This window comes from Stegastes partitus, unplaced genomic scaffold (assembly GCF_000690725.1).
Source record: "Stegastes partitus isolate 25-593 unplaced genomic scaffold, Stegastes_partitus-1.0.2 Scaffold95, whole genome shotgun sequence".
NCBI classification, from domain to species: Eukaryota; Metazoa; Chordata; class Actinopteri; family Pomacentridae; genus Stegastes; species Stegastes partitus.
In genome coordinates this window covers 89334-106666 of record NW_007577826.1, presented here as the reverse complement: position 1 = coordinate 106666, position 17333 = coordinate 89334, and the positions used below count along the sequence as shown (strand labels likewise).

Sequence of the window (17333 nt, the reverse complement as noted above, 5' to 3'; positions counted from 1 at the left end):
GAAATGCAAGTCATCACCTGATTACATCACATACTCTATGTGACATGATGTCATCTGCAGATGTCAACCAATGCTTAGCTGCTTAAGCTGCCACTAAAGACAGTAGAAGTTAGACAAACAGCAGGTCTGTATAGTGTAACTGACCTTTTTTGGGGCGATCAGTATGGTAATATAGGTAAACCATCACCATAACCACTCACTACAACCTTAAAAATAAATATAAAGTAATCACCTCTTTGACAAAGTCAACAAAACTGTATATGCCCTCAAACAGAAGTTCATATGTGATAAGCCAATATCACCTTGTGGTATCGTCCATGTTGATAGAAAAGTTTGTTACATACTATTATTGAGGAGAATTAGTATTAGTTACAATACAAGATGCTTAGATTTTACATTCTAAGATAAAACCAATGCAAGCAGTCTTACACAAGTGTTGAGACATATTCATTCTTTTAAGACAGAAGACAAACAACTTCTGTCATTTAGCGTTATTTATTCTGCCGTATAATATTTTACTTGACTTTGGATCCATTCAGAAAATCGCAGTCAGTAAGCTGTTAATCTGTAACCAACTTCCCCAGAATGGATGGAGTTTCATGTAAGCATATACATTTTATTCAGTGTAGTGCAAAGCGATTAGCTACGAAACACAAACATTGAATTTAAATCGTGAAACATGAATGGCTATCTGGTTGGGGAGGAGCCGTGGTTTAAAGTTAGCTCTCAATTTGTTGGTGCACAGATATGTCCATACCTCTTGGCACATGATTGGCACACAATCCATCCAATCCACAGCATCTGCGCCCTGTGAAGAAAAACCTCCCTACTAACATCTCCCGCTGTCTGGATGTCTGTACTTTTTGTTTGTTTAGCTGCTGTATGCTGCAGCTGCTGCCATTGCTTTTTAGGGGGATGTAATGGTATGCCTATCAGTGCAAGGTACTGCTCGGTGTGTGTGTGTGTGTGTGTGTGTGTGTGTGTGTAGCTGCATTCCTTCTGTCTGACCTGGCTTAACCTCCCTGAGTTTGGTCTCTGGCCTGCTTGTATTCTTCTTTCCTCTTTTTCAAATCAGCACAGCTCAGACATTAATAGACATTAAATGATGCTAGTGTCAACAGCAAGCTATCAGTGCTTTCACAAAGTTAAACATTCCAACACAAGCGAACACAGATAGTGAACATTTTTATGAACAATATTGCTGAATTGAAAAAATACTTTATTTATCCCAGAAGGGAAATTCAATTTAAGGTACTTTAAATTGAATTTAGTAAATAAGTACTACAGAAGGTACTTTCATTTAATACACATTATGAAATAGAAGACAAAAAGTGATGACCAAATGTAAAAAAAAATACAACTAAGTCTAAGAAATATTTCCATTTATGTAAAGAGGTGAAAATGCAGTGATTAGGTGATTTATGAAGTCAATCTGAATACCAAGTTAATATTAATATTAAAATTAGAAATGTTTTAATTAGGGCTGCAGGGTGGCGCAGTTGGTAGCACTGTTGCCTCGCAGCAAGAAGGTTGCCGGTTCGCGTCCCGGTGGGGCACCGGAATCTTTCTGCGTGGAGTTTGCATGTTCTCCCCATGCAGCGTGGGTTCTCTCCGGGTTCTCCGGCTTCCTCCCACACAGTCCAAAAACATGTTGAGGTTAATTGCTGATTCTAAATTGTCCATAGGTGTGAATGTGAGTGTGCTTGGTTGTCTGTCTCTAAGTGTAGCCCTGTAATAGACTGGTTACCTGTCCAGGGTGTCCCCTGCCTTCACCCTAAGTCGGCTGGGATAGGCTCCAGCCCCCCTGCGACCCCAGTGAGGATTAAGCGGTGTATAGATGATGGATGGGTGTTTCTGGCTTCTTTTCACATTCTCATTTGCCTTACATGAGCACTGTCAGAGTTTTTCCTTTTTTTTCATTTTTTTTATTTTCCATCGCCTTATTTGATTACTTTTCCTAATGTTTTTAAGGGTTTTGCAGCAAAGTCAAGATGACAGTAGGATGCATTTGCAGAATGGGTTAGCTTAACTATCTTTGGCTGTTTGAAGCACATGCTTGTCTGGCAGAGCAGAGAGAAAGAGCTGCAGGAGGAAGGCTGCATATACACACACACACATATATATATATATATATATATATATATATACACACACACACACATACACGAGGTGTGTTAGAAAAGTTCCAGGACTGGTGTCACAAAAGATATATTTCACATTCAAACTACAAGTTTTCAGACGATCAACCAGCACATCTACAAAGAGATCCTGCGGCATTTGCTTTGTTCAGCACGCAAGAAGAGGCGAGAGCTGTGGCAGGACAAGTTGTATCTGCTTCACCATGACAACGCACCTGCTGACAATGCCCTGAGCATCCGACAGTTCCTGGCTAAGAAGAACATCGCCGTGCTGGAGCAACCTCCCTACTCGCCCCACCCGGCTCTGTGGGACTTTTTTCCTCATCTCCAAGCTCAAGGGGGTCATCAAGGGGACCTGTTTTCAAGACGTGGACCACATTAAGATGGCTGTGACGATGGAGCAGCGGAGGATCCCGGAAGAATCCTTCCAGGAGTGCATGGTGGCATGGCAGAGAAGGCTGGGAAAGTGTGTTAGACTACCAGGGGATCACTACGAAGGGGAAAACTGGTAGTTTGTAGTCTGGATTTGAAATATATCTTTTGTGACAACAGTCCTGGAACTTTTCTGACACCTCGTACATATATATGTGTTTGTTTCTTTTCCAGATTTCTGCCTACTACAGCTTTAATGGGTGTGTCGTGAGACTATGTTATTGTTGAACAGACATCCCACTCAGTTTGATTTTATGGCTTCTCTTGGAATTGAACACTAGATAATTTTTCAAAAACAACAAGTCAGGATCCTGTTGATCATGACTGACCTGCGTGCTCACTGCTCTCAACTCTTCCTCAGTCCTGTCTCTTAATGTGATGGCTGCGCTGTTGGTACTTCTTCTCCCCACGCTGCTACTGTCCCGGCACACCCCTGTTCGAGCCTCTCCGTCCTGCCCCGTGGGCTGTCGCTGCTACAGTCTCACAGTGGAGTGTGGCTCCACTGGCCTGAGAGACGTCCCCAAACACATCCCTCCATCCACACAGGTACCTCACTGTTCTGAAAGAGTTCACCATACAGTTCCTGCAATACATTCACCATATAGTGACTGAAACTCTTCATTTGTTCCTCTTTATTGCATATTTTCTCTATCCAGACCATCTTCCTCCAGGATAATGTGATCGGTCAGATCCGTCGTCAGGACCTCACACTGTTGAAGCACTTGCACTACTTGTACCTACAGGTAACAAACACACATACACCTACAGAGATATTCTTTAGTGTAAAGTTTGCTACACCACAGGTTATACCATGTATGCATTCATACATATTTCGTAGCATATTTTGGGTGGTTTAGCTTTATACAAAATGTTTTGATGCAACAGAGTAAATCTTCTTTACATAAGTAATTTTTGCAGCAACTAAGAATGTCACACACCTAATCATATTTATATGATGAAAATATTGATCTTTTTAAAGATGCACAGTCATATATGCATCATCACTGATATCGACAGATAAAAGCTTTAAAAGGAAATTTCGGCATATCCCATGCTGGAGACTATCCCAGCTGACATTGGGCAGGAGGTCAGGACAGGTCACCTGTTCATCACAGTGTTAGCACAAAGGAACAGTCATGTACGCTCACACTCATGGCCAACTTAGAATCACCAGTTAACCTACCATGTATGCAAGTTTGAACCCAGAACCATCTTGTTATGAACTGGCAATGTTAACCCCTGCAACACTGTGAACATGGTATTCATATATGCGTCTGCTGGTGGGCCATCATGGTAAAAGTAGGCATAATTATTAGGGGTGTAAAGATTCACCAATACAAACTGGAAATCGATTTTAGATTGATTAGATTAGATTAGATTAGATTAGATTAGATTAGATTAGATTAGATTAGATTAGATTAGATTAGATTAGATTAGATTAGATTAGATTAGATTAGGTTAGATTAGATTAGACTGCACTTTAATTTTTCACCACAAATGGGGAAACTCACTTGTTGCAGCAGTATGGATACAGACACAAATGATAAAGAGCACAAAAAAGTGACAGGAAGAAAAGAGAACAAATAAACTATAAGTAGGAAGAGCTGAGAAATGTAAAGCAATACAGCTACACACACACACACACACACACACACACACTATATACACTAAAGATTCATATAATGGATACAATGAACTTAAAAAATGTAAAAGAGAAATAAAATACAATACAATATGGTACAATATAATAATAATTGCACATAAGGGAGATAAATTGTACACAGTAAGGGGGTATATTGCATGTGAGAAAAAACCTGGGTATTATATTGTATATTATACAAGATGCAGTATGGAGGGAAGAACTACAACATGTTGTTGTAGATTTTGACAGCGGTTGGGATGAAGGACCTGCGGTAGTGCTCCTTCTTCCACTGTGGATGAATCAGTCTGCTGCTGGAGGAGCTGCTCAGAGACCCCACAGTGTCATGCAGGGGGTGAGAGGTGTTGTCCATGATGGATGTCATCTTGGCTATCATCCTCCTCTAACCCACCTCCTTTATGGAGTCCAGCAGACAGTCCAGAACAGAGCTTGCTCACCTGATGAGCTTGTTGAGCCTCCTCCTGTCCCTGTCCGTGCTGCCTCCACTCAAGCAGACCACAGCGTAAAAGATAGCAGAAGCTACCACAGAGTCATACAAAGTTCTGAGTCTCAGTCTCCACAGCAGGTGGAGGCGACTCTGGCCCTTCTTGTACAGGGTGTGGGTGTTGTCAGTCCAGTCCAGCTTATTGTTTATGTCAACACCCAGGAATTTGTAGCTCTCCACTACCTCAATGTCCAAACCCTGAATGTTTACTGGTGTGGTGTGTGATGTCTTCCTCCTGAAGTCAATCATCATCTCCTTTGTCTTACTGGCATGAAGCTGAAGCTGGTTGAGCTCACGCCAGCTGACAAAGTCTTTGATTACCTCCCTGTATTCCACTTGGTTCCCCTCAGATACGCATCCAACTATGGCTGTGTGGTCGGAGAACATCTGGATGTGACAGTGTTCTGTGTTGTATGTGAAGTCCGAGGTGCAGAGGGTGAAAAGCAAAGGGGAGAGTACCATACCCTGAGGGGCACCTGTGCTGCACAACACCACATCAGACACACAGTGATGTAGCCTCACGTACTGCGGTCTGTTGGTGAGGTAGTCCATGCAGCCAGGTGTTGGTCCACTTCCGCTTCTTCCATCTTCACCTTCAGCACTGAAGGCTGAAGGGTGTTGAAGGCACTTGAGAAGTCAAAAAACATGACCCTCACAGTGCTGGCAGTGTTTTCCAAGTGAGACAGTGATCTGTGCAGGAGGTCGATCACTGCGTCATCCACCCCGATGCCAGGCAGGTAAGCCAACTGTAGGGGGTCCCTCAGTGTGCTCACCAGGGGTTGCAGGCGCTTCAGAATGATCCTCTCCATGGTCTTCATTAGGTGAGAGGTCAGGGCAACAGGCCTGAAGTGGTTAGGCTCCCTGCCGTCTTCGGCACTGGGACCACACAGGAGATTTTCCACGGGACCGGGACCTTCTAACTTTAACGATATGAATACATTGATCGACGTGCCTCTGGATCGATCTGTATCTACTGTGGAGTGGTCCATGTTCGGTTGTAAAGTTATGAATCGGTTGATTGGAGCTTTGCTACTAAATATGGCCGCTCCAGTCTTGCGAGACTCCCACTTTGACGTATTGCGAGAGTGACGTTTGCTTAACGTGGTTGCTAGAAAAATGCATCAGAACAAACTGAGGCCACGTTGAATGTTTTCAGTTTGCGAAGTTTATCGATTGCAATATACTGAAGGGGTTAATGTTAATATTTTCTCATATTTAATACAGCAACAGTCTGTCTTGTCTGTGTGTATTCAAAAAATAAACACAATGACATTGTTCTGACCTGATACATTTCTCTTTAACTTTTTTCACCACACAAAAAGATTCAAGCTGCATTGCATCGAATCGCATTGTAATGTAATAAAATGTATCGTTAGTGAATGATATCGTAACCCATAGTATCTAGATAGGTATCGGATCGCCTCTTACGGTAGAGATGCACACCCCTACTAATTATATGTTAATTCCACTACAGGAAATAACTGATGCTTCTGGGAATTAGGTGGAAAATGTCTGTGCATTTATCAGTATCAGTGGTCTCTCTTTGCCATCCCACTTTGTAGAGCAGAATAGTCTGGTTCTGCTACAAGGGGAAAAAACACTTGACTCGTTTGTATTCCTTTAAACCAATTGCAGTTGTAGTTGGTGAGGCAAGCGAAGGATGTGGCTTTGATGTTCACTCAAAATGGTGAAGGCTTGAATTGTTGTGGTGGAACATTTGCTGCAGAGGCAAGCACTGTAATTATAATGAATAATCCACCAAAAAATCTAGCACAGCTGCCTTATTGCATGATCCAAATCCTCTGCAAAACTTTTGTTTTAGTTTCATTTTCAGCGCAGTAGGCTGCAGCCTAGTGGTGGTTGTTGCTGTTTCCCGTTGTGAACAAAACTGTAACAGACAGATAGCGAAAGGGGAATGGAGAATGCTGACTGAGATTACGACCAATGGCAGGCTTATACCTACAACCTACATCCAGTGAGACTACAGTGTCCGCAGTCAGCCAAAATGAGCGGAAAAATGTTACATATTCAAATATTGTGCATCCCTATAAATTACTTTCCTTATTGAAACTAATTGTCAAAATACAGTGTCCCTGCTGTTTCAGAAGGCCTAAACGAGCTGGAAATAAAGACTTTTTAAAATTCTTATTTTCTTACTCAAATTACTACAAAAATTCAATATAGGATTTTGTTAAGAATGAAGTTGTAATATTACAGAAACATGTTGTAACCCAAAAATGCTTATCTGGATGCCAAAGTCTGAACAAGAACCCCCACTGAAAGAAAAATAAAGGATTGGAAAAACATGTGTTTGCTTAATTTAAAACAAGGCAAAATGTATACCGGCAATTTAATTAATAGATAAGCAAACATACAAACAATGTATTATTACTTTAAGGTCAATCCAGGCAACCCTTTCATGGCCGTAGTTCTTCTATAATTCAAGAAGGGCTCCCACATTTCATACAACATTGACAGTTCATCATTGAGCCAGTAACTACAATTAAAAAAAAAAAAAAAATTGACAGAGTTTTCTTCTTTAAGAACAATATCTGAACTGAGCAGCACTCTATAGGATGAGTTAAACCTGGCAATGAAGTGGCTGAAAAATTAGTAAATTAGTGCTAAACACATCCAAAACTGAATGTATTGTATTCAATAACAGGTGTGTTCAGCCAGGTGCCAATGCTCTTCATCTGTCACTAGAGGGAGCACTAATGAACGTTTTCAGTGTCTTGTTTATCCCAGATGTTCATTACACAAAGCTTGTGGCCGAGAGACTTTGCTGGGCGTCAGGACTGTGAACGCCGCTGGAATTGTGGCGATCGGTTGTGATTTGGACATACAACACCAACACTGAGTCTGATTGGAGACTACGCCGGCAGTTACCGGAGAGAGAAGGAAATGCAAACGGTACGAATGTAAACAAAAGAGGAGGAAGAGAGCCGGGATCTATGCTAAAGACTAAAGGCTAACCCCTCCAGACCAGCAGGACCATTGCTCCTACTCTCCAATGTCCGCTCCCTTGACAACAAGCTGGACGAGCTCCGTTTGCTGAGAGAAACCTGCAGAGTGGAAAGACTGCTGTGTGTTTGCTTTAACAGAAACATGACTCCAAGACAACATCCCAGATGGACATACAGCTGGAGGGGACGACATTATTCCGGGCGGACGGACAGACAGACAGACAGACAGACAGACAGACAGACAGACAGCTCGCTCTGGACAGCATCTGCGGCTTCACCAACGTCACACCATTGTGTGTGTCTTTGTGTCCCAGAAGACCTACCAGGACCTGAAGAGGTTTGCCATATTTAACGAATGGCGGCGCGCATGGACGCAGCGGCCCCTTCAGGAGACAGCGACAGCGAACGTTTAGTGTCTTATCCCAGACGTGCTTTCTGCAAAACTTGCTAGTTGAATAATCCTGAAGAAATGCCCTCTCATCTTGCCTGTACTACTGTGTATGTACAGCAAAAAGACAATAAACTTGATTTGACTTGATTGATAGTGGAGCAGGTCTCAAAAGTCAAACTGTTGGACATTAGATCGGACCAGTCAGTGGCTTGGTCAGATCAAATCAATCAATCAATTGTCAGCATGATGGGCAAAGGTATTGCTATGGCATAGAAATGTTCTGCTTATTGTCCAACTCTTGTACTGAAAACTGTTGTTCAAAGCAATCTCACCTGCATTACTGTCCTGTAGTGTGGTCCAATGCTACACAGAGGCATCTAAAGAAACTTCAAGTTGCTCAGAACAGAGCTGCTAGAGTTGTGCTCCACTGTCCTTTTCAAACAAATGTGCATGAGATGCACAAGAAACTGTCCTGGTAGAGGCTAAATCACAAGCTAGTCTTCTGATATTCATGCATAAAGTTTTGGCAGAGCCCAGATTTTTAACTGAAAAACTCTTATTCAGTGGGTTTTGTCACAATTATGTGACTCGCTAAGTGACCTCAAGTACTTTGATCGCCTCCAGGCTGCACAAATAATCAAATTTTAATCACGATCACGATATTGGCTTCCTGCGATCAAATTTGCGTGATCAAGCCATATTTAAAATGTTTAATGCTGTGTTCACACCAGATGCCAGTAATATAATTCGCACTAATGATCTACATGTAAAGTCAATGTGAAGACGCGATTAGACGTAAATGTCCCGCTGCGCGACTTGCGTGGCGCAATTGAGGCAAATTGAGCAAGTTATTCGCGCATATGACGCGATTCTAGATGCCCATTTGAAGAGCAAGTTGAAAAATCTAAACTTTTGTGATCTGACGCGCCACGATGGCCAATCAGCATTGACATGCTCTGGTGACATCAACAACATGATTCATTCAGTTTTTTTACAACTACACCGTGATTACTGATTAATTTACTCACTCCAGGAAAAAAGTAGCTACAATACTGGCCAAGGCAGATCTCAGTGCTCAGCAGACTGGCTGTCCCTCTCCTCCAGTTCACACACAAGAATGCTACTGTTCAATTTAGCAAGCTAGCGAGCCGAGCTGCTAGCGATCGCAGTGCAAGCAGGATAAATCTCCGCTGGCTCCTCGTCACTGTGATCAACAAATAGAAACAATTTTGGCAAACTGACCTAGCATTGCTTTTAAACTGTATGACTTCGGTCAAACATTTTGTGTTTCCTTCCACAAGCTTCTCACAATAGTTTGATGAATTCTGGCCCATTCCTCATGACAGAACTGGTAGAAGTGAGTCAGGTTTGTTGGCTGCCTTGCTCCACACGCCTTTTCAGCTCTGCCCACTAATTTTCTACAGGACTGAGATCAGGACTTTGTGATGGCCACTCCAAAACATTGACTTTGTTGTCCTGAAGCCTCTTTGTGACTAATCTAGCAGTATGCTTAGGGTCATTGTCCATTTGAAGACCCATTAGCACCCAAGCTTTAACTTCCTGGCTGATGTCTTGAGATGTTGCTTCAATATTTCCACATAACATTCTTTCCTCATGATGCCATGTATTTTGTGAAGTGCACCAATCCCTCCTGCAACAAAACACCCACAACATGATGCTGCCACCCCCATACTTCACAGTTGGGATGGTGTTCTCAGGCTTGCAAGCTTCCCCCGTTTTCCTCCAAATGTAACGATGGTCATTATGGCCAAACAGTTCAATTTTCGTCTCCTTCCTGAGCAGTATGATGGCTGGACATTCCTATGGTGTTTATACTTGTGTATAATTGTTGAACAGATGAACGTGGAACCTTCAGGCATCTGGAAATTGTACCCAAGGATGAACCAGACTTGTGGAGGTCCACATTCTTTTCCTGATATCTTGGCTGATTTCCTTAGGTTTTTCATGTTGTCACAGAAGGAAGCAGTGTGTTTGAGGTGTGCCTTAAAATACATCCCTAGGTGTGCCTCCAATTAACTCAAATGTTGTCAATTAACCTTCCAAAGCCATGACATCATCATCTGGGCTTTCCCAAATAGTTTGAAGGCATAGTAATGGTAGTGTATGTAAACTTCTGACTTTGAAGAAAGTAATAAAAAACAACTCTAAAAAAAAATTCTCTCTCTCATTAATCTGGCGCTTAGCAAACAAATAATTTTGGAAATCCTAACCGACCTAAAACAGGAATAGTTTAGTCTGATTTAATGTCAGACAGTAAGGGAAAAAAGGTTATGTGGCTTTTTATACAGCATAAGCTTCTGGTTTCAACTGTATATGTACTGTTGCCCATAAAGTTGGAATTGTCACGGATTGGACTCAGACACGGTAGACAGGCAGGTAAAGAACAATAGTTTTATTACAAAAACAGAATATAAAAAACAGGAAACAGAAACCAGAACAGATCAACTGGCAGAATAAACCAGAGTAGGACTAAACAGAGCCCTCTAAAGGGCAGGCGGAATAAACAGATGTCAAATACCGAAACACTATGAATTACAACAATAATAAAACTGAGCACTAAGCCGAGCTTGGTACCACAAGGCAGGAAAAGCAGTAAATACATTACCTATAATCAAAACACACAACTACGAAATATAGTAAACTACGGACCCAACTAAGAGTGGGGAGCTTACAGACAGTGGATTGCGAGGGGGAGAGAATCAGCAGGTGCTGTGGCGTGTGGCAGGAGCGTGTGGAGACCGGCAGGTGCAGAGGCATAGGAGAAGACTAGTTACAGGTGGAGGAATGAAGCCAGAGGGAAACGCAGAGAATTAGGGGAGTGAGCCAGGCTGGGTCCAGAGTGACGGAGGGGGTCCAGGAACAGCACAAGAGAAGACAGGATTAGCACAGGATGGAACAGACAGAGACAGAGCCAGCAGTCCTAAGCAGTGGAGGATGTGATAGGAATAAAATATTTTTTACTACTTATCATAAAAAGATTGTGACAATGCGATTTAGTCTTGATAAAGTGTAAATCTTCTTAAAACTTTATTGATATCACAATATGCATACAATACAAATCAGTAAAAATTAAACCACAACTAACTTTTGCAAACTGTGTATTCAGGCTTAAACAAAATTGGGGGTATTGATCAATAGGATTAAGGGTTTTGTTTATATTTTTCAACCTTGGTCATATAACAGGAAACATATTGGATTGTGGATTTCAGGCACTAGAATGTCCAATATTACTCTTTAAATGTCTCTCAGTCACTAACATTGAGTCTGGCCACCCCTGACACGGAATGCCAATGCATTAAATAATCGTGGCGTACTGTCCACATATTAGACAAAGCAACTTTCACAGAGCACAAAGTTACTTAGCACACTGCTGGTCTGTTACCATTCTAGGGAGGATAATCCACTGGCACAGGAGCACAGGTGGAGGCAGGCTTTATCCAGCTCTGATTGCAGATGCACGTCAGGTGTGGAGGAAAGTGAGAGCAAGCTCTCCTGTCTGAAAACCCTCCCAGCCTGAAAACACAGTCATGGCCACCAGCAACCACAAGCACATACACTAAACACAGTTTTACACAAACTACAAAACTCGGATCACCACATACAGTATGTGATGTTCAGATGAACAAGCAAAGAGATGAGTCTTGCCCCACATTGTGCTGTGAGTGAAACAAAGTTCCGAAAAAGATGAAGCAAAGTCAAATGTCATTCTATTCTGGTATGATATTATCAAAACAGAAGAAATGCTTTGCTATTACAAAGACTTTAGTTGGTCTCCCTTCTCTTGCCTTTCCTCCAGAATAACACCATCTCAGCAGTGGAGCCTGGCTCTTTCCAGAATCAGGGTCAGTTATTGGAGCTGGCACTGAATGGAAACCATATCCACCTGGTGACAGCTGACATGTTTCAGGGACTCGAACATCTCCGCATTCTGTACCTGGCAGGAAATGACATCACACGCCTTCTGGACTACACCTTCCGTGGCTTGCAGGTAAAAAAAAAAATAAGAACACGACACCCATAACATTTTACTTCTCAAAATTTAAAGGAAAATTCTGGTTAGTTGAACCTGGCATGGGCTGCAAGGTGGCGCAGTTGGTTAGCACTGTTGCCTCGCAGCAAGAAGGTTGCCGGTTCGTGTCCTGGCGGGGGCACCAGAATCTTTCAGCGTGGAGCGTGCATGTTCTCCCCGTGCAGCGTGCTTTCTTCTCAGGCTTCCTCCCACACGGTCCAAAAACATGCTGAGGTTAATTGGTGATTCTAAATTGTTCGTAGGTGTGAATGTGAGTGTGCTTGGTTGTCTGTCTCTAAGTGTGGCCCTGCGATGGACTGACGACCTGTCCAGGGTCCCCCCCCCAGTGAGGATTAAGCGGTGTATAGATAATGGATGGATGGATGGATGAACCTGGCATACTTCCTATTAACTTGTTTATTATGGTTCTGTAAATCGTTCTAACTTTAGATTCACACATTATATAGATTTGGAGAACTTGTATAGCAGGCCAAACAGTATGAATCAATTATAGTGTTGTACAGTGTCTGCTACTGCTGTTGGATAGTAACACTTTGTTTATGGCTAATTGCCTTGCAAGTTGACCAAACCACAGCTCTGAGATGTCATATTGTTTTTATTTGTGGAAAGTTTTAATCATACTGGGCCCATGATACTGGTCTCGGTCTTTTGTTCTTGATTTTGGGGAGTGAAACAGAGTTTCCAGGACAACAAAGTTCTGTAAACTCATTTGTTGACTCTTATCCATGGACACATCTATTTTCAGAGTTTGGCATCAACAGGTCCTCTGCCATTTGATTTAGCTTCTTGTCTGATAAATCAGGTGATTATGGTAGAACTTCAAAGGAAAAAAGCCTTTTCTGTTTCCGCATAACAGTCCAAATGATGCTCTGCTATTGCATTTAGACTTACTGAGTTTCCTTTAAAGACGATATGACCACAGTGAACAGCCTCATACTGGGATGGCTGGAGTAATATGCAGGATTCAGTTAAACTCTCACACAAATGTGACAAGTTCTCGGTAAACCCTTATAACAATTCCTGTACATCTCCAAAACTCTGCCATCTGGGAGGCTCGCACTGCTTGACCCGATATGCTGTTTTGTGCAAGTCTTCTGTTCTCCAAATCTCTAAAATGCAGATGATACATACAAATTTCGCATAGCCTATAGAGCCACAACAACCACATTTATGGGATATATGCCAATGTTAAAAAAAAACATATACCATGGATTATATGTACCAATGTTTCCATGTCTCAGCGTCTGCAGGAGCTCCATTTACAGCACAACAGCATAGAAATGTTAGCAGACCAGGCTCTAGTTGGTTTGACATCTCTGGCTCTGCTGGACCTGAGCAGAAATAATCTCCACACCATCGGCCCTGCGTCGCTGCGACCTCTGGTCAGCCTGCAGGTGTTGCGCATCACAGGTGAGACTGTTATTGACTATGACAGTCATGTTGGTCTTTTTAGTTTTTAACAGTGGAGCTGCTGTTTTTTACATAATGATTGACACTGTGTTATAAGGCAGCTACTCATAAAGAAGCTTGTTACTATGGTAACTGCCATGTTTCACTAATTTAAGGGTTGTCATGCAGACTAAGCCAGGCAAGCATATGCTTTTCAACTAAGCACATCTAAGAACCAAAATAACTTACTTTTCAGCATGAAAGTACTCGTGAGTTTTCAGATCAGTAGACCTGACTAGAAGTGGTTCCCCAACAAAGCATTCCAACAAAACCCCCTGTCCTGTGCTCTGCTGTAGACAACCCATGGCGCTGTGACTGCGCTCTTCACTGGCTGAGGAGCTGGATTGATGAGGAAGGTCAGCGGCTGCTCAGCTCTGCAGAACGTCGGCTGGTCTGCACTGAGCCCCCACGCCTCTCCCACCTCAGCTTGGTGGAGGTGCCTCTCAACAGCCTGGTGTGTATTCCTCCACTCGTGCAGCTGGAGCCTAGGAGGCTAGCTGTGCGCCTGGGAGAGAGTCTCAGAGTGTCCTGCCATGCCTCTGGTTACCCTCGGCCACAGGTAGGAAGAAAAAGTGAAGTTTGACATGTAACAGTTTCTACAACTAGGGTAGTCTAGCAGCAGTTTGTCATCATTTAGGATGTGATGGGTTAACAAAAGGTGAAAGTAGGCCTGAATCATGTAGTATAAGAGAAGTTACAGGTAGCTTTATGAGAAGTGAAAGTAAAACAACATAAAGTTGGTGGTGGAGAGCAGAAACAAAAATTTTCCATAGTTGTAACTTGTTTGAGATCTGGTGACTGTAAAGACTGTATCATAGCTGGTGATAGCATGATTGGAAATGTGAAGGTGTTCATTTCTCACTTTCGTCATTTGCAGTGCTGCTCATGAATTATTCTTAGTTAATTAGACATACGCTAAGAGTGACGATATCATTTTAAACTAACAAAAAAAAAAAAGAAACATTGCGCAGTAATTGATAAATAATTCAGAATCGGTTGGAAATAACAGCTCTCGTGAAAAGAACTGAAAGTGGTTTAGTGGTCTTTGCTCTTTGATCTTTTTAAATCTTTAACATTACTTTTAGAAATGATTATGTTTACTTGACATGGTCACTGTCTACTCAGACCAAAACAATCAGTTTAAACACAATTTGGGAGCAACATTTTGCTCCAGCCTTTCTTTAGACGATCAAGTGACTTGGGTTTTTCAGTTGTGCTTTCTCCAGCTGATGACTTCAACCAAAAAATCATTTTGAACTTTCACAGATTTTTTTTTCCAGAAAGCTGCAGTTTACTTCATTCAGATGCCCTCTTCAGTTCATTCAAAACTCCACTAGTCATTATTAACAAACACCAGGAAAAACAATACATATTGCAGCCTTCCTTTTCTTCCTTAACTGGCTCCCCTTATTTTTCACAAGTGATTTTAAGATTCTAAGGATTACTTTAAAAACTGTACAAGGTTGGGACATTCCAGTACTCAACTGGTTGAGGAGGGTCTATTAGTCCCACCACAGTGGCCTTGGACTGATTCAACACGTGGCAAGATCTGCTGCTTCTCCTCCCCTTTAATACATTCATACATCTTGTTGTCCTTGAGTTTTTATGAGCTCATGCTGTGACTGATATTGCTTTGCATTCAAAGGTCCATCTATATACTGCATATTCAGTTTGACTGTATTAATGTAACTTTAATTCCAGGTAACGTTTAATAACTTTGGATCAATGCTTTAGTTTTCATCATTTAAATTGTAAAAACAAAAGCAGGTATTATTTCTGACAGTAAAACCATGGTGGAATGTTCAGCTAAGGTAGACAGCACAAACCAGCAGTCTGTTTGTTTTTGCTAATTCACTGAGAGATGTGACCATTACAAACTCAACATAAAACCCAGAATCCCTTTGCAGGTGACCTGGAGGAAAGCATCCCAGGGTAAAGTAGTACTCTCTCCCAGAGGCCTGGTTCAGGAGTTGGGTGCTGGAGGAGGTGGAGTGGGAGGAGCAGAGGAGCCTTCAGAGGAAGGCAGAGTCAGTCTGCAGAAGACTGATGGCGAGCGCTTTGACCCAGACACTGGCAGCGGCATGTTGTTTCTCAGTAATGTGACTGTGGCTCACGCAGGCTTCTATGAATGTGAAGCCTGGAATGCAGGAGGTGTGGCCAGAGTGACCTTTCAGCTGGCCATTAACTCATCCACATCTTCCTCCTCCTCCTCCTCTTCCATCTGGGCTTCATGGTCCCAGGTGTCCTCACCGTACTCCCCTGCCTGGCCCCGGCTGAGGACCCACGGTCCTGCTTTGGGCTCAGATGTGAGCCGGGAGCCCCTGTATGCTCTGGGCAGCATGGCCTTCAGTGCTTTGGGAGCTGCCACTCAGACTGCCATTGCTGTGGGAATCTCCCTGCTGGCTTTGACCGCTCTGCTCCTCGTCGCCATGATCTACAGCCGACATCACCAACGCGACAAGGAGGCTGATGGTGCTGAAAAGGTGCATATCTGTTTGAAACTACAAAAGTAAAAGTAGGAACAAAAATGTCCAACATATGTATAAAAAACATTTTATCTTAATTTCTAATTCTAACAACATTTCAAATTAACATGATACTTTTCTTCATCTTGTTTATAATCAAACTTAATTTGTTTCACAAAATAAATGCAGTTTGTTTAAACTAATGTTTCATATAACGTCATAATTTGACATGTTATGGTAAAGAACTTCCATATGGTTTAAAAATTTGAAAAAAAGTTGACACCTTTACCTAGAGCAATTATATAACCTGACTGATAAACATATAGCACAACATAGTAGATATGTACCAGGCTGTTTTTATGTGTAGGGACTCTGGGTTGCTTTTGTGTCATTGGTGTGTCTGTGTGTAGACACTGCATGTGGTTTGGAGGTGTCAGTGATAGTGATTGGACTATGGCCGCATCGGGCAGTGCAGTGTTGGACAGCACATGTATCTAACATGAATGGGCATGTACCCTCCCACTGCTACCTCAGTTGCAGATAGTTGCAGGGCAACTATGTATATGCATTACTATATGCTATGAAATATTGGAAAGTGCCTCAAAACGTCTGCAGATATGCAGATTCATGGAAAGGGTGCATAGTAGCCTTCAAAAGTAGGGCCCAGTCCCAGTCTTGACAGCCACGGACTCACTGACTTTGAGGCACATTTCCACTAAGTGTGTGAGAGTTCAGAGCGGTCCCACTGACAAATCGTAAAGTGCATAAAGGCTTGGATGTCGTGCATGGATTACCATTATAGCGCCACTTATTCTTTGGCCACAGATGGAGCAAACTGTTTTACAGGAGGGAGGATTGTAGTGGGAGCACAGCGGTGTCAGGTGTGACTGTGTGGCGAGTGGCTTGCATGGCTCACGGGTCACTAAGGAGGACCCCCAAGAGAATGTCGCTTTGGGGCCAGGGAGGTCAAGACCAGCTGTAGAACTTGTTCACCCAAATCTTGTTGCTAAGACCTGTACTACTTTATCAACATCATCAATATCACTTCAGTACAAAATAGACTGATGGATCCATGGGTCTGACTTTATCAATGATCAAAATTTGACTATACAGAAAGTAAAAAAAACTTTTTTTAAGATAAGATAAGATAAGATAAGATATGCCTTTATTTATCTCACAGTGGAGAAATTCACATCGTTGATAGCAGCTTTCAACAGACGTACACATATACGAGACAGGAAAAAACAAAAGATAAAAAATGTACATATAAATATAAGAAATAGTGCAAACAAGGTGA

General features: G+C 42.3%; 1 protein-coding gene across 1 annotated transcript in view; it reads left to right on the top strand.

Moving 5' to 3' along the window:
* Nucleotides 1-2948: 2948 nt before the first annotated feature.
* LOC103354060 (leucine-rich repeat-containing protein 24-like) overlaps nt 2949-17333 on the top strand; it is a 16981-nt gene continuing 2596 nt past the window's right edge. The window contains exons 1-6 of the mRNA XM_008277307.1: nt 2949-3116; nt 3227-3313; nt 11889-12080; nt 13364-13532; nt 13868-14130; nt 15479-16054. Coding sequence (XP_008275529.1) covers nt 2949-3116; nt 3227-3313; nt 11889-12080; nt 13364-13532; nt 13868-14130; nt 15479-16054 — 1455 coding nt within the window. The remainder of the gene's footprint in view (nt 3117-3226; nt 3314-11888; nt 12081-13363; nt 13533-13867; nt 14131-15478; nt 16055-17333) is intronic.